Source organism: Calonectris borealis, chromosome 30 (assembly GCF_964195595.1).
Source record: "Calonectris borealis chromosome 30, bCalBor7.hap1.2, whole genome shotgun sequence".
Classification (NCBI taxonomy): Eukaryota; Metazoa; Chordata; class Aves; order Procellariiformes; family Procellariidae; genus Calonectris; species Calonectris borealis.
In genome coordinates this window covers 2792139-2809616 of record NC_134341.1, presented here as the reverse complement: position 1 = coordinate 2809616, position 17478 = coordinate 2792139, and the positions used below count along the sequence as shown (strand labels likewise).

At 62.3% G+C, this 17478-nt stretch overlaps 3 protein-coding genes across 4 annotated transcripts; 1 reads left to right on the top strand and 2 right to left on the bottom strand.

The window, feature by feature from the left end:
- The first annotated feature begins 309 nt into the window (after positions 1 to 309).
- On the top strand, positions 310 to 4436 carry DAZAP2 (DAZ associated protein 2). Its single transcript, XM_075133911.1, has 4 exons — positions 310 to 421; positions 2008 to 2129; positions 2592 to 2834; positions 3535 to 4436. The coding sequence occupies exons 1-4, from the start codon at positions 409 to 411 to the stop codon at positions 3661 to 3663; spliced, it is 507 nt and encodes a 168-aa protein (XP_074990012.1). The 5' UTR covers positions 310 to 408; the 3' UTR covers positions 3664 to 4436.
- SMAGP (small cell adhesion glycoprotein) lies at positions 3947 to 9282 on the bottom strand. Of its 2 annotated transcripts, XM_075133909.1 has the most exons (4): positions 8098 to 9282; positions 6262 to 6334; positions 6020 to 6097; positions 3947 to 5930 (listed from the first exon to the last, which is right to left on the bottom strand). In XM_075133909.1, exons 2-4 carry the CDS (start codon positions 6290 to 6292, stop codon positions 5758 to 5760), a joined length of 282 nt encoding a protein of 93 aa, XP_074990010.1. In that variant the 5' UTR covers positions 6293 to 6334; positions 8098 to 9282; the 3' UTR covers positions 3947 to 5757. The 2 variants fall into 2 exon arrangements, with proteins under 2 accessions (XP_074990010.1, XP_074990011.1); XM_075133910.1 differs by lacking the exon at positions 8098 to 9282 and having other exon boundaries at positions 6020 to 6094; positions 6262 to 7227.
- A 136-nt stretch (positions 9283 to 9418) lies between these two features.
- On the bottom strand, positions 9419 to 15056 carry BIN2 (bridging integrator 2). The gene is made up of 12 exons (XM_075133908.1): positions 14874 to 15056; positions 13658 to 13738; positions 13442 to 13496; positions 13051 to 13145; positions 12774 to 12869; positions 12588 to 12695; positions 12411 to 12496; positions 11380 to 11455; positions 11072 to 11154; positions 10021 to 10768; positions 9764 to 9844; positions 9419 to 9641 (listed from the first exon to the last, which is right to left on the bottom strand). The coding sequence occupies exons 1-12, from the start codon at positions 15036 to 15038 to the stop codon at positions 9540 to 9542; spliced, it is 1776 nt and encodes a 591-aa protein (XP_074990009.1). The 5' UTR covers positions 15039 to 15056; the 3' UTR covers positions 9419 to 9539.
- Positions 15057 to 17478: the final 2422 nt, after the last annotated feature.

The window sequence follows — 17478 nt, the reverse complement described above, 5'->3', positions numbered from 1 at the left end:
CTGGCCCAGCTTGGGGACCCCTGGGGCCTACCTAGAGGCCCCCCCACCCAGCCCTACCTGCCCCCCACCCTGCCTCCGGCCCCAGGGACCCCTCCCTCCCCGCGAGGCCCTGCCCTGGACCCCCACCCTCGAGGTCTACCCGAGGGCCCCCCCCTAGTCGGGACCCCCTCGCCCAGAAAAGCGCCGCCTGCTGCGGCCCCTTTAAGAGCGCGCGGCCCCGCCCCCGCGCGCGATGACGCCGCTGCGCGCGCCTGCGCGCGGCGCCGGCTTCCTGCCCCCGCCCCGCCCCCTGCCCCCCCCCTCGCGGCCCTCCCCCTCCCGCAGCGCCGCAGTGACACCGAGGAGGAAGCGCGCGGCGCGCGCAGAGCGGGACCCGCCGCCGCCGGAGCCAGCGCCGCCGCCGCCGCCATGAACGGCAAAGGCAAGGACCGGGGCGCGCCCCGCCTTCACCGGCAGCCGCGCCGCCCCCCCCCCCCCACCCGCCCCGGGCAGCGCCGCCCCGGGACGCGGCGCCTTTAAGGGCGGCGCCGCAGCGCGTGACCGCGCGAGCGGGCCGGGGCCGCGCGGGCGCCGGGCGGCCAATGGGAGCGGGGCGGGGGGCGGGTCGCCATGGCGCCGCGCGCCCGGGCCCGGCCTTAACCCTGGGAGCGCCGAGCGCCTGGGGGGCCACGCCCCCCGTGACGTGGGGGGGCTGCTGCCGTGGGGGGGGACTCACGCGTGACGTAAGGGTCCCCATTTCGTGCGGGGGGGGCGAGCTGAGGTGGGGGAGACCCCCCCTGCTGACGTAGGGGGTCCCCCGGATGACGTAAGGGGGACCCCAGTAGGTGTCGGGGCGAGCTGGAGTGAGGGGGCCCCCCACGCGTGACGCAAGGGGGACCCCGTTAGATGGGGGAGGCGCTGAGGGGGGGGAGACCCCCCCCCCGCTGCCGTAGGGGATCCCCGGATGACGTCAGAAGGCACCCCGTTTTACGGCAGGGTGCGGGAGACCCCCTGGGTGATGTAATGGGGGGAGACCCCCCCGGGTGATGTAATGGGGGGCCCGTGGGGGGTGGGGGAGAGCCCCTGCACCACGGGGGGGCCCTTGGGTGGCGTAAGGGGGACCCCGCTGCCTGTGGGGGCAGCTGGGGGGGGGTGCCCCTGGGTGACACTGGGGACCCCCTGGGTGACGTAGGGGAGGGCCCACGGGGGGGGGGGGGTTGGTGTGGAGGAGACCCCTTCGTTCTGGGGGGGGGAACCCCCAGGTGGGACCCCCTTGTATTGAGGGGGAGCTGGATCAGGGGGACCCCCCCCCGGGGCAGCTGAAGGGGCTGAGACCCCCCGGAGGAGCCCGGCTGGGGGGGAGCGGGGCAGGGGGCACCCACGGGGGGCTGCCGCGGCCTCTGCGGCCTAACGGGCCCCGTCCCGGCAGCGGGGGGGGGCCGGGGGGACCCCAACAGCCTGTCCCGATCCGGCAGGAAGGGGCCGAATTCGGAGCTCGTTAAACCCCCCCGGCTTCGTCAGGGCAGAGGCGACGTCCGCCCTGCCACGGCCGGGAGAGCGGCCCCCGCCCGCTGCCGCGTCGGGGGGTCGTGGGAGACGCCTCGCTGTGCCCCCCAAAACCCCGGGGCGGGGGGCAGGCGTCGGGTCTGGTTTGGTTTGGTTTCGGTTTAAGAATCTGCGAGTCCGAGCACTGGCTACGACCCAGAATAATTTGGTTTATTATTGGTTTTTTTTTTTTTTCTCTGCCGGGTTTCCTGCCGTCTCATCGCTCCCAGTTCCGGCGGAGGATATTTTAACTCTCGGTTTTGGTTTTGCCGTGGACTGAGCTGCCGAAGTCTGGGCAGGGACAGCCGGGCGTCAGGGGGGGGAACGGGGGGGGGGGGGTCGATCACCCAGGCAATACTGCGAATTAATTGCCCACAGACTGCTCGCGTGATAATTAAGACACGGGGCTTTCCAAAACAAACAAAAAAAAGAACGTTCTGCCCGGCTTCGTTTCTGCCGCGGGCTGACTTCTCTTTCTCGCAGGACAATATCCCGCCCAGCCGTCCTACCCCGTCCAGTCCCCCGCCAACCCCGCCGTGTACCCACAGACTATGCCCCTTCCGCAGCCGCCGCCCTACACAGATGCACCTCCTGCTTACTCCGAGGTAGGCGGGATCCTTCTCTGAAGGCTTTATTTTCTCCCAAATTAAAATAAAAAATAAAAACCTCCCAACGCTTTTATAGCTGCAATATTTTTTTTTCTGCCTGGAGGACTTCTTTGCTGCTCGTATCGCTGGGCAGCGGTCGGTCAACGTGCCGGATGTTCAAAGCTTCCCCTTGAGTTAAGATGACAAATTTAGCTCACCTGTACCTGTAAAAGACATCTACGATAATATCTCTTTGTTGGATTCTTGCGGGCGGTGGGGGAAAACTGTCCCCAACAGTGGGGAAAAATGTCCTTTTACCGTACCCCGAAGTAAACGCTCGGGGAAGGGGATGCGCTTGTGCAAGCGGGAGGGTGAAAGTCTACGTGGGGGCTGGTGCTTCGGCGGCAGGGCTGAGTAAACAACTGCCTGCGGGGAATAACAACGTCTCTAAACTCGCTTGCACGGCTTTTTTTTTCCCAGCTTTACCGTCCCAGCTTCGTGCCTCTGGGGGCTGCCACCGTACCGACGATGTCTGCGGCGTATCCGGGCGCTTCCGTCTTCCTGCCCGTGGCCCAGTCTGTGGCCGTGGGTCCGATCGGCTCCTCGGTCCCGATGGCGTATTACCCCGTGGGACCGGTTTATCCTCCGGGCTCGACAGTCCTTGTTGAAGGTGGCTTTGATGGTGGAGCAAGGTTTGGGGCTGGTGGAACGGCCAGCATCCCTGTGAGTACAAATGGATCCTCCAAACCCTGCGGGCTTCAGCGTTAGAGCTTCGCAGACGGTGGTGGGGGAGAAGACGGCCTGTGTTTTCTGAGAAAAACTTAACTTCTTACCCGATCCGTCGTTTGGGAGAAGGGTGGGCTCCTACTTTCGTACTGAGGGTTTGCTGTCTCTGGCCAACCTGTGGCTCTGGAGCCACGTAGGCTCGCAGGTGGTTCCGGCTCACAGCAAAACCATTGCGTGGCCAGTGCTAGCCCCGATTCGGCCTGGGGGCCATGGTGTAATGCGCTTTGGGGGGGGGGGCAAGCCAGTAGGGCTGCTCAGCGACCTGACTTTCCCTGGCCCCAAACGCAGACTTGCACTTTCCCTGCCACGGTGGAGGTGCGGGAGGTTCCTCCCCCCCTGGACTTTCCACCCGTGGCTCGCAGCCACGTGAAGATCTTGTTCCACAGCTCACAGGCTCCTCTGGGTGGGCAAAAGCCAGGGTCAGCCCAACGGGCTCCGAAAAGAGAGGGCAGGGCACGGGCGAGGAACCGAGCGTTTCCCGTCGGCTCCTGGGCTCTGGCGCTGGGTCTGTGCTCGGCAGCAAGTGACAGGGACGTCGACTGGGAGGTGTCCGGGTCCCTGCGCGGGTCCCTGTGCCAGCTCCCATCGTGACACTGTCCTCAGCTCTCCTCCCCCCTCTCCTTTCTCTGTCTTCCAGCCCCCCCCTCCTGGCTGTCCCCCCAACGCCGCCCAGCTGGCCGTAATGCAGGGAGCCAACGTCTTGGTGACGCAACGGAAGGGAAACTTCTTCCTGGGAGGCTCAGATGGCGGCTACACTATCTGGTGAAGAAGGAAGGGGAAAGGGGGGAGAGGGGGGGGCTACATTTGTGTAAGGACAGACATCACATACTGTCAGCACTTCTCACGATGTAACTGCTTTAGTCCATATTAACCCCAAGTTGCAGATCAGACACGCAGCGGCGAGGTGTCTTCCTGGTTCGGTGCCCGGCCCCGCAGGCACTTTCAAGCGAAACAAGAAACCCCGTTAACGATAGCGGTGCCTCTGTTCAAACGGGGAGGAGGGGATTAATTCACGAAATGAATGTGAGCTCAGCAGCCCTGCCCCTTCCTTTCATTTCACTGGAGTAATACCGGAGCGCTGAGCTTTTATTAATCGGCTGCTTATACACTGGCTTTGGGGAGGGCGAGGGAGCGGATCCGGTTTCGCCTTCCCTTCACGGTCGTGCCGGTCCGCTGGACCCAGAGCCGCAAACCACCCGGGTTTCCCCAGCGAAGGCGCTGGATGGAAAAGCTCCCGCTAGCGGGGAGGGCACCTTGGCGCTTCTTTCTTCCTGACCTCACTCTAGAACGGATCCCTCGAAGCACTCCGTGCTCACATTCGCCCCTCGTTTCCCTCCAGGAAGGTACGCAGCTGGCGTGTACCATGGGATTTTTTTTATACACTCCAAGTAATCTTGGATTTCTTTGCACATTAGATCTAATCAAAGCCATGCTTTGGTGCCAGAAACACAATGCAACTCATGTTTGAACATTTCATTCGATGCTAACTAGGCTTTTAGGACGATGCTTAATAAACAAACTTCCTTTTTTTTTTTTTTTTTAAACTCAACCTGGTGTCTTTGACACCAAAACTCCTTAAGGCTGTTGTTCAAACAGAGAGGCTGGTTACCATCTGTCCAAGGGTGTGTAGCAACTATCAATCAACACACAAATTAGCTTGGTTAATGGGTTGTTTTATGAATGCATACTTTAAAAATGACTTGGGTATAATGAAGTCTTATTAGGGTTAAGAAGAATATTTCAGGGATCCTCAATGTTTTGGTTTTTTTTTGTTTTTGTTTTGTTTTATGAAGAAAAAGATCAGATTCAAATATATTTTATCTTGAGGTTTCAGTTTAATCTAAATCTGTGTCTTGTATATGTTGCGTTTAACCATACAACTGACTGTTATGAAAGTTCAGCATTACGTCTCTCTCTGTATACACTGTGGTGCACTTAACTTGTGGATTTTTTTATACTAAAAAAAAAAAAGTAGAATAAAGACTATTTTGAAAATTTGAATAAAGGAGCAAATTTGCATTAGACCTCAAATAAAACCCCTTGGCTCCTGCCCATCGCAAGCCTTAGGGTTTCTTCACTTATTTCCTCTTTGCTGCTATTTTCTGAACTTCCCCCTTTTGGGGGGGTTGGGGTTTTTTTTTTTTTTCCCGGGTTTGATTTAAAGGCGGAACTGCCCTTGGGAAGGGAGCAGAGGAGGGACGGCTGGAGCCGCTCCTCGCCCCGTCCTGCGTAAAAAGCAGAGGAAATCTAGCGTCTGTGCCTACCTGAGCCTGGGGTCGGGGCTAAAGCCGGCTCTGCAGACGAAGCGAACCTGCTCCGCTTCTGACTCCCCCGAGCCCCCCGAGGTCAGGCGCCTCTCGGGGCAGGGACGAGCGTCCCCGCGTTCGTAGGCTACAATGGGGCTTTCTGTAACTTGCGCGATCCCTCAGCCTATTTTACATGCGCGCTTAACCTTAGCCTCCAAATTAGCCATGCTAATTAACCCCTAAATCATCAGCAGAATAACTTAATTGTTTTGTGAGATAAGGAAAAAGAAAACAACAGCCACTCTTCAAGCGTTTGTCACTGGGCTGTATTAGAAAGCACCGAAGGGAGATGGGGTGGGTGCGGGCAGCCGGAGCGCGGCCGTGCCTGCTCTCCTCCGCCGAGCTGAAGTAATCCCTGCCCTCCGTCTGCTCCGGGCAGCCATGGGCAGAGCTCTGACGCACACCTATTTATTTTTCCTTCCGTGGTTGGCTTAATAAATTAAAAAAAGAGAAGAAAAAAAAAAAAAAAAAAGCAGCTTGTAGATCCCAACTCCAGGGAATTCAGGCAACGTGGACCCGAGTGCGTCGGAGAGGTGTGCGCTGGACCCGGGGGCTTAGATAAAATACTCTTCTTTCTCCTTGGATGGAGCATCCTCCATCTGCACCGACACGTCCGTCTCTGCCACCGGCTGCTCGTAGGTGAGGTAGCTGCCTTTGTTTCTGTACAGGTAGATGATGATCACCACCAGGACCGTCAGCAGGGTGAGGAAGACCAGGGTGATGACAACTACCGGGGAGAAGGCAGAGGGAGGAGCGGGGTTTAGCGGTCGGTACCGAGCTGGTAAATGGGTTGGATGCGGCAAGGAGAGCCCCTACCTGCGATGACCACGGTGTTGGCGTCCTCATGGAGAGGTGGGGTGTGAGCCTTCTTCAGGCTGGGGGTTGTCAGCTCTTCTTCGTCAAACCGGGAGAGAGGGAGAGAGGAGAAGGTGAGCAAGGCTGGTCCTGACGTGGCTAAGCCCGGCTTAGCTGGATGGGGCACGTGGTGGCCCCGGACGAGGTCTCACCGAGGATTGAATGGGACAAACAGCCCGGCAAAGCCGTCCTGGGACGCTCACCTGCGGTCAGAGGGGGCTGATCTCCTTCCATCGCATCGGCTCCTTCCAGGCGAAGGTCTGGGGTCCTTCAGAACTACCAAAAAAAGGAATAAAAGTGATAAATTCACAGGCGACAGCGGCGAGGCGGGGATGCCGGTGGTGATGCAGCGCTAATCAAAGCAAAGGTTTTATTCGGGCTGGTGGAGGGGAGCAGGCTGGGGCACGCCGGGCTCCTGGGAAGGCAGCGAAGCTAGCGAAGGCAGGGAAAAACCAGCCACCGAACTCTGCAGTTCGCTCTCAAACTTTGAGAGCTTCAAATTGCCCGTAAATCCTTGCAAATCCTCCGAATCGGGGTCCCGAGGTTGATGCTGCAGCCGTAACGTTTCGCCTGCAAAAAGCAGCCGGACCCCAGCAGCTGCTAAACCTGGGCGGCTCTGCCCGAGGTGGACGGGCGACCTTCGTAACCCCCCCAAAAAAACCACGTTCTGCAATGGCTCCGGCGCTCGGGCGCAAGTGACTCAGCGGCTCCGCGGTGATGCGCCGCTAGATGTCAGGAGCAAATAAAAATTAATTTTTTTTTTTTTTTTAAAAAAAAAAAAAAAAAAAAGAGGAAATTTAACCGCGGGAGGGTGGACGTGGGCCAGGAGCGGGGAGCCGGGAGCGCGGCCGTGCCGTGCCGTCAGGATGCATCTCACGAGGATGGGGCGATGCTAACCCTGCCGGCGACTTCCCGGATTTTGGAAAGTGGGATGAATTTCTCAGGATCCCGCCTTGCCCTGGTTGTCCCGCTGTGCCCTTGTGACTCACGGCGCTGTCGGCTGGTTGCAAAACGTCCCTTCCCACAGCAGGTTTTGCTTTCGAGCGCTACCGGAGTGCAAACGTTCGGGCTTACAGAGTCACAGGAATTTGGGAAAACAATTTTCCCCCCTTCCCAGCAGCGAGCACGGATGGTGGTGGGACCCCTCTCCCACCTCTCCCACCCACCCTTGGGACCAGGACCCCAAGTCTCCGGCAGCTCCCCCGGACCTTGCCAACTTCCCCCCGGGCTCAAGCCCAGACTGGCACGAGCCACCAACTCATTAAATCCAGCTTTGCTTTAAACCCAGCTTTAAATTAAACCCGGTTTTGCTTTAAACCCAGCTTTGCATTCAACCCAGCTTTGCTTTAAACCCAGCTTTGCATTCAACCCAGCTTTGCTTTAAACCCAGCTTTGCATTCAACCCAGCTTTGCTTTAAACCCAGCTTTGCATTAAACCCAGCTTTGCTTTAAACCCAGCTTTGTATTAAACCCAGCTTTGCTTTAAAGCTGATTGGGCTCCCCCGCAGCGATGTCCGGGCGTCGGGGAGCTACACGCGCTTTCCAAAGCCAACCGCAACCTTTCCACGGAGCAGCAGCCGCTGCTTGGGTGGCTTCAGAGCAAAAAAATGGGTAAAATTTCCCCAAAAATGTAACATTGGGATTTAAGGGAAAAGAGGAAAAGGCGCCGCTTGACGGAAAGGGAGCTGGTGCAAGCCGGGTGCCTCGGGGAGAGGGCGTCTTGGGAAGCGTTCGGCATTGCCGGTGGGAAACACAAACCAGTTTCGTGCCCGCAGCACCTGCAAGATGGAGTCCGGGGACCCACCGAAGGTTTAAACCAAATTTTAGCTGGGGGAAAGACGCTTCAGCATCAAAATGTCAGCGGTCATGAAAGCGAAGCTCCCCGCGTTGCATCCCCAGGGGAGGGATTTTCCGCCCGGATACCCCCTCGCTGCTCCTGCTTTGGGATCGCGGGAAGGCGCTTGCCAAAACCAACCGGGAAGAAGCCCCGTGCTCCACGGCACGGAAAACCACGGGATATTTCGCAGCGCCAGGGTTACCTTGCCGGGCCGGGATCCAGCCGCCACGCTGTCGGAGCCTCCGGGCGTCCGCAGCGGCTGTGCCGGGGGGCTGATGGAGGGGGGTGACTCACTTCCCCAGCACGTTGGATCCGTACGGATCCCCATGTGTTTTTTTAAAGCGACGCAGGGGTTTTTAAAAAAAAAAACAAACATAATCTTCCTCATTCTTGCTCTTGGGCCAAGTTGCTCAAGAGCCGTTCCCACAGCGAAACCCTCCCCGCCCCGCAGCTTTGCTCCCGAAAAGCTCCGTCGAGCGCAGCCTGCCGTCGGGGATGCTCAGCGGCGCCTTCGCGGCCCCCCCATTCCCATTCCCATTCCCGGTGGATGGAGGACGGGATGAGCAAACCATCCCCGCAGCCTGCTCACCCCCATTTCTCCCCCGTCACGCCGGGATGGGTCCCCCTGGAGCGACGTGTCGCTCTGCCCCGCGACCCGCTCGGTTTCCCGCTGGGTTTTCCACTTTCTGGCTCTCGCCATAGCAGGATCAGGCCTTTTCCCTTCCCGCTCGCCTGAAATCCAACTGAAAAACACCCGGCCGAGAGCCGACGTGTCGGCTTCTCCCCAAAAACCAGCCGCGCTTCGGCATCCCTCGTGGCACGACTCCATTGCCTCCCGGTGCAAATCGCGTGCCCGCTGCAGCCAAACCCCTCCAAACCTCCCGGGGACCGGTGAAATTTTGGGGGGGGGTCACCCCAGGAGCCACGTCCCCCCCGACCCCAGCTCTTACCTGCACCCGCTGTGCCGGGGCGAGCGGCTGCCGGCACCATGTGCGGCTCCGAGTCTCGCCCAGGCGAAGGCGTTGCCCTTTTCCTGCCTCACCTTTCCAGTCTGGCTACAACCACGATAAAAACCCAGCAACACCCCCGCCGTTAACCCCTCGCTCGCTGGGGAGCCAACCCATCGCCGGGGCGTCGGGGCGGCGACGCAAGCTCTTGCACCGGGGCGGCGATTGGCAACGGGGTTTTGCTTCGATGTGGGGGAATTTTGCAGCACGGGGAAGGGGTAAAATCAGGGGCTTTTTGGTTTTTTTTTTAGTTTTTGCATGGCAGCGCATTTTCCGGGAGCCGGCGAAACCGGCTCGACGCCTTTCTCCTGAGTCACCGCAAGGCGCCGAGGCAGCGGCGTCGGGTGCTGGGGGAGACCAGGGCGACAAATCCCCCCCGCACCCAGCTTCAGCCGCCGTAAACCCGCAGGCGGGGACCCCCCGGCGCTCCCCGAGGTCCCCCCACCCGGCCGGTGCCGGGCTTTTGCACGACGGAGCTTTGGACCTCGCCGGCACCTTCGCCCCCCTCTCGCCGCCTTTCCTGCCTCTGCCTTTATTTCAGACGGGGTGGGGGGTGGGAAGCGCGTTTCGGTTACGGTGAAACATTGATCTGCCAGCGGCACCCGAAGACGCCCGTTTCCCGCGCCGGGCGCCGGGCTCACAGGGAGGTGAGGGTCTCGGTGGGGTCCCCGGGGGGGTTTGCTGCCGGTGGGGGGTCCTGGCTCGTGTCCTGCTCCGGCGTCCCGGGACAGCCTTGCTCCTGGGAGAGACACGGGCGGGGTGGAGACCTCGAGCTTCCGTTAAACCGGACCCAAGAAGGTCCGAGTCCGGCCAGGGGGGTTCAGGTCGGTGTTTCCCCCCCCGCAGCGCCGCTGCACCCACCTCGGTTGGGGAACCAGAGGGGGAACCGCCGTCCCCGGTGCAGCCGCCTGACGCCGCGTTGAGGGCCAGATCCAGCCCCATCTGCCGGCAGAGGAGCGTCGCACCGGGCTGGATTTGTCCCATGGACCCGCACCCCCGCCAGCTCCCCCCCAGCACGGGTTGGGTCTCCGAACAAGGCGGGCATCCCCCCGCCATCGTGGGGCGCGGATGCGGCCCCCACCACGGCGTCTCCCCTCCCGGCGCCAGAACTTTCTCACCTGAGTTTTGGCCACCTTTGGCTCGATGGCCGTCACCTCCATGCTCTCCTCGGAGTCGCTGCGCTCAGCCGCGGCACCGCCGAGCCGGCTCGGCTCCCGCCCGCCGCCGGGGGACGGACACGCCGGTGCCTCCGCCGCGGAGCCGGGGGCATCGCAGGGGACGGCTGGGGCTGGGGACGGAGGCTCCCCGGGACGTGCCCGACCCTCGCCGTTGGTGGCCGTGCCGTCTGGCTGACGGGGGTCCCCTGCGGCGGCCGGGGCTTCGCTCGCCTCCAGCCCAGCCGTGGCTTTTTCCGGCTCCGGTGGGGTGGTGCCGGCGGCCTGGGCAATCGCCTCGGATAAAATCAGCGACGCCAGGGAGGTGGCAATGCCCTCGGTCCCCATCTGCGCCCCGCCGGCAGCCCCTGCCGGCTCCGGAGCCCGGCTTTCGGGGGAGTCGGCGCCCGGCTCCGCGGCTGTCCCCTGCTCGTGGGACGGAGCTTCGGGGCCGGGCTCCGGGGCCTCCTCGCTGGAGACCGACGCCGTCTCCGACAGGGACCCACCGCTGGCGGGCGAAGCCGGCGGCGGGCCGGGGACGGCAGCACCCAGCTCCCCGTTGGAGACGGCGTCGGTGGCACCGCTGCCCACCCCGGGGGACCCCGCCGTCGCCTCCGCTTCCACCACGGGCTGCCAGTCCGGCGCCTTCCCCGGGCAGGGGAACATGGCCGGGGGGCTCACCGGCGAGGAGATGACCAGTGAGCGCCGTTTGCTGGGGGGGGGAGGAGGAGAAGGGGGTTAAGCCCCCCTCCGGCACGTCTCACAGGCATCATCCTTGGGGACGCGTGGCACCGCGGTGTCACCGCCGCGGCTTGCAGGTGATGCTTCCCCATCCGGCACGATCAGCAAATGACCCAAATTAATTAACCCAGCACCACTAAAGCGCCCTCAACCCGGCGTCGGGAGGTGCTCGCCCATCCCAGGACTATAGGACTGGGGGCTGCATCACCCCTCTGTTTTTTGGGGAGGGGGGCATCACCCCTCTGTTTTTTGGGGAGCTCGCCCGCTCGTTTACCTGGGGACGCCTTTGACGATGAAGACTTTGCTGGAGTGCTGCTTGTCCAGTTTGCTCATCACCTCGTAGAGGTCGCGGTTGAGCTGCGAGGAGAGCGGGGGGGAGGGGGGAGAAACTCATCAGAGGGGCCCCCCCGGTGCCACCCATCACCCGGCAGCACCACGAACATCCTCGAGCTGCTCTCATTAAATTAAACGAAGAGCAGTGAGGACTCGAGGCGGGTGGCCGGCACCAGTGTAGCCGGAGCACCCGGGGGGGGGAGGGGGTGCAAGGGGAGAGGTGTTTTGGGGTGCTGCCTTGCCCCCCACCTTGCTCATCTCCTTGTAGAAGACATCGCGGAGGTTGGAGATGTTCTGGAAGATGGTCACGTAGCAGGCGATGCGGCTGCGGGAGGGAAAACACGGCGGGAGGTGGGGGGGGGCGGGGGTGCCCACCCGTTTCCCGTGGGGGTTTGGGGTGCTGAGCACCCAGCCGGTGAGCACCCATCCTCCGGGGTCCCCGTGAGATGGGGAACGGCGAATCAACCCCCGGGGTGAGGACACGGCGGGCCCGGACATTTGTCCCCGGGGCCACCCTGCTGCAGCCCTGGTGCTGCCACCTCCCGGCTGTCACCGCCACCCGTGGCCGATGTCCCTCGGGGCCACCGCCGCGTCACCGCCGCGGCCTTTCGGGAGAAAACCCCACTTCTTCCCCGCCGTGGGGGTAAGCTGCACCCACCCGCCGGCGCCCACGTCCCGGGGCTCAACGACGGGTTTTTGGGGACCTTGTGCGCAGATGGTGCCTTTTCGAGGGGACCCACGGGGGGCCGGGAGGGGGCTGCCTTTGCCTCCCCCCTTGAAAACGGGGGGGCTGTGGATGCCATCGGCATCCGGGCAGGATCATCCCCGGGGGACACGTGCCTGCCCCAGCCCCCACGACGTCCCCCAGCCCCTGCAACGTCCCCCAGCCCTGCGATGTCCCTCAGCCCCTGCAGTGTCCCCCAGACCCTCTGATGTCCCCCCAGCCCTGTGATGTCCCCCAGCCCTACAATGTCCCCCGATCCCTTTGATGTCCCCCAGCCCTGAGATGTCCCTGAGTCCCTGTAATGTCCTCTAGCCCCTAAGATGTCCCCCAGCCCCTCTGATGTCCCCTGGCCCTTTGATGTCCCCCAACTCTGCAATGTCCCCCAGCCCCTGTGGTGTCCCCCAGCCCCTCTGATGTCCCCCCAGCCCTGTGATGTCCCCCAACCACTTCGATGTCCCCCAGCCCTGCGATGTCCCCCCAGCCCTGTGGTGTCCCCCAGCCCCTCTGATGTCCCCCAGCCCTTTGATGTCCCCCAGCCCCTGCGCACCCCCGGTACCTGCCATACAGAACCGGCAGCTCCTCCCGAAGGTCCCTATTCAGGTCTTCAAACACCGCTTGGGCTTTATTAAACTCCTCCTCGGCCTGCGGGGAGGGAAGGGGGGGCCGTGGCTTTGCCGGCACAGCCGGGGTGTGGGGGGGCTGTGCCGGGCGGGGGTCCCGCGAGAGGTTCGACCTTGGCGATTTTCGCCTCGTCCTTCTTCTTGGCGTTTTGCAGAGCTTCCAGGTGATGCCGGGCGCTGTCGTAGTCCACCAGCTTACGGCCCCGCTTGGCGATGCGCTCCTGCGTGGGGGGCAAGGTGAGCCAGGATCCGGCCCGCCGGCCCCGTCCCCCCGCCCCGACACCGCGCACGGGGGGTACCTTAAAGTCCCCGAACTGAGCCAGGTAGTTCTCCATCAGCCGCAGGGCTTGGTCTGCCAGCTTCGCCTCGTAGTCGTCCCACAGGAGGTCATTGCTCTGCGGGGTGGAAAAAGGGGGGGACAGGGGTATAACGCCCGGATCCCCCCCCCCCAAACCTCCCCTCTGGCCGTACGTGCCGGGCTGCATCCCCAGGGACCCCCCGCCAGCTCAGCTCGCCGGCCCCCCCGCTGCTCGAAGGGGACCCTTGGGGACAGCGGGGCCACGTCGAGGGGCTCACATCTGCGATGGCTTTCAGCTCCTCGTGACCGTCCCAGTCGGTGCTGTAAATCTCCTGCAGCGTTTCAGCCACTTTCCGGGAGCTCTCGTGCATCACTGCGGCCCGGCCAGGGCATGCAAAAATATTATTTATTATTATTTATGATTATTTATTATGATTATTATGTATTAATTTTATTAAATTTTATTATTATTTATTATTATAATAAAGCGGGCATGGTGGTGTTGGGTTGACGGTTGGACTCGATGATCTTTCCAACCTTAACGATTCTATGATTCTATGATTATTTAGTATCCCGGGTAAGAAAACGCAGCGATGCTCAACCCCCTCCCAGCTCCTCCGTGGTGCCCCCGGGGTTTTCCTGGCACGTTTACGGGGACGGGTGCCGTACCTTTCACCGCGCCAAGGAAAGCCTTGAGGTCTTTGTAGAGCTTATTGCCTTCGTTCTGCAAAGCAACGCGGTGAGGGATCAGGTCAGGGCCGTCCCCGAGGGCTCAGGGGGCTTCCACGAACCTGGCGGGGACGGAGGGACCCCGGGAGGCAGCGGGGCCAAGGGCTGGTGTAGGGGTGTCCCCGTCCCCCCCCCTTCCCCGCTGCCCGGTGCGACCTGCTGCAGCTGGAAGTTGTACGCGCTTTGCTCAAACTGCTCGTCTTTGGTTTCCACCGTTTTGCCCAATTTCTGCAAAACCTGGGATGGAGAGAGATGGAGACGTGGGAAACGCCGTCAGCCCCGAGCTCGGCGCTGCCCACCGGGCTCTGCCTCCCGGCGGGGAGCGGGGTCGGTCCCGGCGAAAGCCCCTCTCGGGGGGATGCTGAGGATCCGGCAGAGCCGACGCCGAGCAGGGATGTGGATGGGGGATGAAAAATTCCGGTGCGTCCCTTGGTGCTTTTATTTTTTAGAGGAAAACGGCGACTTTTGGGTGCTAACCCATCACCCTACCCTATAAAACCCTATAGGTGCAGTCCTGTGCACCCCAAAACGTCCGTGCACGTGACTCTGGGTGGAGGCGAAGCCGCGGGAGCTGCCTCGCCAGGCACCAGTGACGCTGTGCCGAGGATGAGGATGGTCCGCGGCCGAAGGCTGCCTCCGGATCCACCATCGCAGGAGTGTGGCGAGGCCGGGGCCATGCGGGAGGGAGCTTTGGGGTGTCCAGGAAGAGTTTGACCCCCCGGGAAGCGGCCGGAGCCTGGCCTGGGCTGATACAGCCGCGGGGGAGCTGAATTTAGCTCCGAGCCCCAGCCAGGAAACCCGGGAGCGTGTGGGTTTGGGGGGGGGGGGGGCTTCGCATCGGCCCCAAAATGGGAGTTGCTGCTGGCTTTTTTGGAGAGAGGAAGGGAAAGAGACGCCCCCGAACCGCCCCAAAACAGCCGAGAGTTGCCCCGTTTCTGCCCGCTTCCGGAGCCCTTCCCCCTCGCTTCCTGCACGGCCGGTGCGGGCGACGCCGGTGTTCCCGGGACCATCCCCACGCCGGGTCCCGCTGGGGACCGTCACCTCCGGCCAGCCCGAGGGACCCCGCGCCAGCAGCGCACGGTCCCCCCGTAACCGCCGGAAGGTGTTTTGGGTGGAAAAATGCCACTTTTAGAGAACCCAGCGGCTGCCAAAGCAGCTTGGGAAACTTTGAGGAGGTGCCACGAAACCCAAAGCCTTGGAGCAACGATGACGTTGACCCAGAAGCACCCAAATTAACACCCTATGAACACCCACGGGTGCCGAGCGGTGCCCGTTGTGCCACCCCCTCAGCGCCGCAGTGGAAAAAAATTTAAGAGTAATATAAAATAAGGGATTTTGGGGCCGGGCGTCGCGGGCGGGCATCGCGCCATACCTTCTCCTGCGCCCGGCTGAACCGTTTCTGGACCTGCTTGGCGAAGAGCCCGGCTCCCCCGCTCTTGCCCTCTGCCATGGCTGCAGCTCGGTTCCTGCTCGCGGCCGCGCGCTGCGGTTTGATGTTTGCTACGGAGGAAGTTCGAGGCGAGGCAGCTGCCGGCATCCGCCGAGCACCCGGGCACCCCCCACCGCGCTCCCCCCCCCCCCCCCCCCCCCGGAAAGGCTCCCCGGTGCACCCAGCGACATGGGTGAACCAAATGGGTGATGGGCAACCTGCGCCCGCCTCTTAATTCTTCCACAAGCGTCTGGTTTTGGGTTTAAACGTGGCTTTCGGTGCAATTTCGGTGCTGGTTTTTTTATCCCCGTGCCAGGCGGGGTTGTGGCACAGTCGGCTCCTCCGGGATGCGGCCGCGGGGCGAGGCGGTAACAGCCACCAAATCCAACATCTCTCGTTGCAAAGGAGGTCGGTTTTGGAAGAGAAACGGAGCTGGCAGCACGGAAAAATCCCAACTGGATCCCCCCCGTATCCCCCCTGCATCCCCAAGGAGCTGCGTCGCTGCCCACGGAAGGGATTTGCAGCATTTTCCCCTTTCCCATTATCCCAAGGACTTTCTGGCTGCCCCGAGAGCGCGGGACCGGTTGCTTTTCCCCCCTGGCTCTTTCCTAAGGTGCGAGGAAGAGGAGGGACACGGCCGAAGGGATGCTCTGGAATATGGGAGGGGAAAAGGATGCTGAGGCTTGGAGGAGAAGGGCTTGCCGGGCTGCGGGGCAGAGCAGCCACCAGCGCCGGGGAGCGGAACAGATTTTATTGACACCGGCTACGGGTTTTAAACCCCTCCGACCGAAACGTGGGGGAAGACGATGTCCATCGCCCGAGCCGGGGACTGGGCTCTTCTGCCACCGCTCAGTTCTGGGCCATCACCTGGAAGGAGAAGAAAGGCAACGGTTGAGCCAAGCAGGGATAGAGCCGGTGCATCGGTGCAACGATAGCGCCAGGTCTCAGCCCCCGGCCACCCAAGCCCCGCCATCGCCTTACGCCGTCGAGGAGATGTAGGCAGGGACGCGGGTGAAGACGGTGGGTTTGCGTTCGACGTTGCAGCCCAGATGGGAGACAAAGCTGGTGACGCCGTGGACCTGGTACTGCCCGTTCACCGCGCGGCGCAGGGGACCGCCCGAATCGCCCTGCCGGACCGAGGAACCCACCTGAGATGGGAGGAACAGGGGTGGTGGTGGCGGGGTGCCAGGGGGGGAAGCGGGATGCCGGGGTCATAGCTGGCAGCCGGAGCGTACGCTGTCACCGCCGGCGCAGACCACGGTGGTCTCGATGGTGGAGCCCCAGTAGAGGAGCTGGAGCAGATCTGGTGGTCCACCACGGGCAGGTCCGCCTGCAGCAGGACGCTGGAGAGCTGCCCGTTGGCTGCAGACAACCGACGGTTAACGTCGCGCTGGCAAAAACCTGCGAGACTCAGCAACCTCCCCCCCTCACCAAAACAGAGCCCGTAGCCGCCACCGACCCCTTTTCCTGCACAAAATCCCCCCCAGACCTTGGCACCACCCCACCCAACATTGGGCGTCTCCATGCCTGGAGCGAAGCCCTGTGTGATGCCTCCTGGGACCTCAAAGGGCTTCAAAATATCCCTCGGCTCCCCACGTTTCCCATGGTTTTTGGGTGATTTAGGGCCGGGGCGACCCCGTCGGCGCTGACCGTGGGGGAGACCCCAACCCGTGCCGTAGCGGGGGCAGTTGTGGGCAGGACGGACCCCTCCCGGGGCAGGGCCACCAGCTGCACGTAGCGGGACAGGCGGATCGGGGCGATGTCGTAGCTGGCGAGAGGAGGGAGAGGATGTTGCAAGGACACCCCCCCCCCCATTCCCAGTGATGCTGCACCCCCCCCCCCAAAATCCCCCTCCCCATGTGCGTTACCCCAGGCGACAGGGATGGATCCGGTGGGGGTGGGTGATGATCTTGCTCGCGCTGAAAACCCGCTCGCTGCCATCGTTTGCGTTGAGGTTCTGATCACCGGCCACGAGGCGGAAGCTCAGATTACTGCCGGGAAGGTGAAAAAACACCGGATCGGGCCATAAATTATTATTATTTTAACCGTGAGCTGGTATGGAAAGGATCAGCGCCAGCAGAAGGTGCTCCCAGAGCTGGTCCATGTAACCCCTTAAGGGAGGACCAGCGAAGACCTCAAAGGCTGGGTTGAGGCAGCCAAAATTTCTCCTTGGAGAGGTTTTTGGTGGAAAACAGCTTTTCCGCGAGAGGAAGGTAGGGTGCCCATGCCCGCTCGCTGATCCACACCCTGGGCTGCCGCCATCACCCAGTTTCTCGGGCTGAGGGACCCTCCGCAGGCGTGACACCAGCTGCCACTGGAGCAATACTGGAGGGAGATCTGGGGAGGGGGGGCTGGGAGACATCGGGGGGGTCTCACTGCATGGTCCCAGGGGGATGAGACCCCCACGGGGTTCGCTGCCTGGCCCTGGGAAGGACCCACCTGGGAGGGCCAGGGCGAGCGCCTCGGTCCCAGCGACCACCGTGGCACCCCGTGGAGGTCCTGCTCGGAGGTCCTGCAGGAGAGAGGATGGGGGGGGCGGTGAATGGCA

Coding starts and splice junctions, on each gene's coding strand:
- DAZAP2 (XM_075133911.1), top strand. Junction 2,130..2,591: donor CACCTCCTGCTTACTCCGAG/GTAGGCGGGATC, acceptor TTTTTTTCCCAG/CTTTACCGTCCCAGCTTCGT. Junction 2,835..3,534: donor GTGGAACGGCCAGCATCCCT/GTGAGTACAAAT, acceptor TCTGTCTTCCAG/CCCCCCCCTCCTGGCTGTCC.
- SMAGP (XM_075133909.1), bottom strand. CDS start 6,292: ATGGAAGGAGATCAGCCCCCTCTGACCGCAG. Junction 6,098..6,261: donor TCAGCCCCCTCTGACCGCAG/GTGAGCGTCCCA, acceptor GGTTTGACGAAG/AAGAGCTGACAACCCCCAGC. Junction 5,931..6,019: donor CAACACCGTGGTCATCGCAG/GTAGGGGCTCTC, acceptor TCTCCCCGGTAG/TTGTCATCACCCTGGTCTTC.
- BIN2 (XM_075133908.1), bottom strand. CDS start 15,038: ATGCCGGCAGCTGCCTCGCCTCGAACTTCCTCCGTAGCAAACATCAAA. Junction 12,696..12,773: donor CTCAGTTCGGGGACTTTAAG/GTACCCCCCGTG, acceptor CCCCCCACGCAG/GAGCGCATCGCCAAGCGGGG. Junction 11,155..11,379: donor TCTACAAGGAGATGAGCAAG/GTGGGGGGCAAG, acceptor CTCTCCTCGCAG/CTCAACCGCGACCTCTACGA.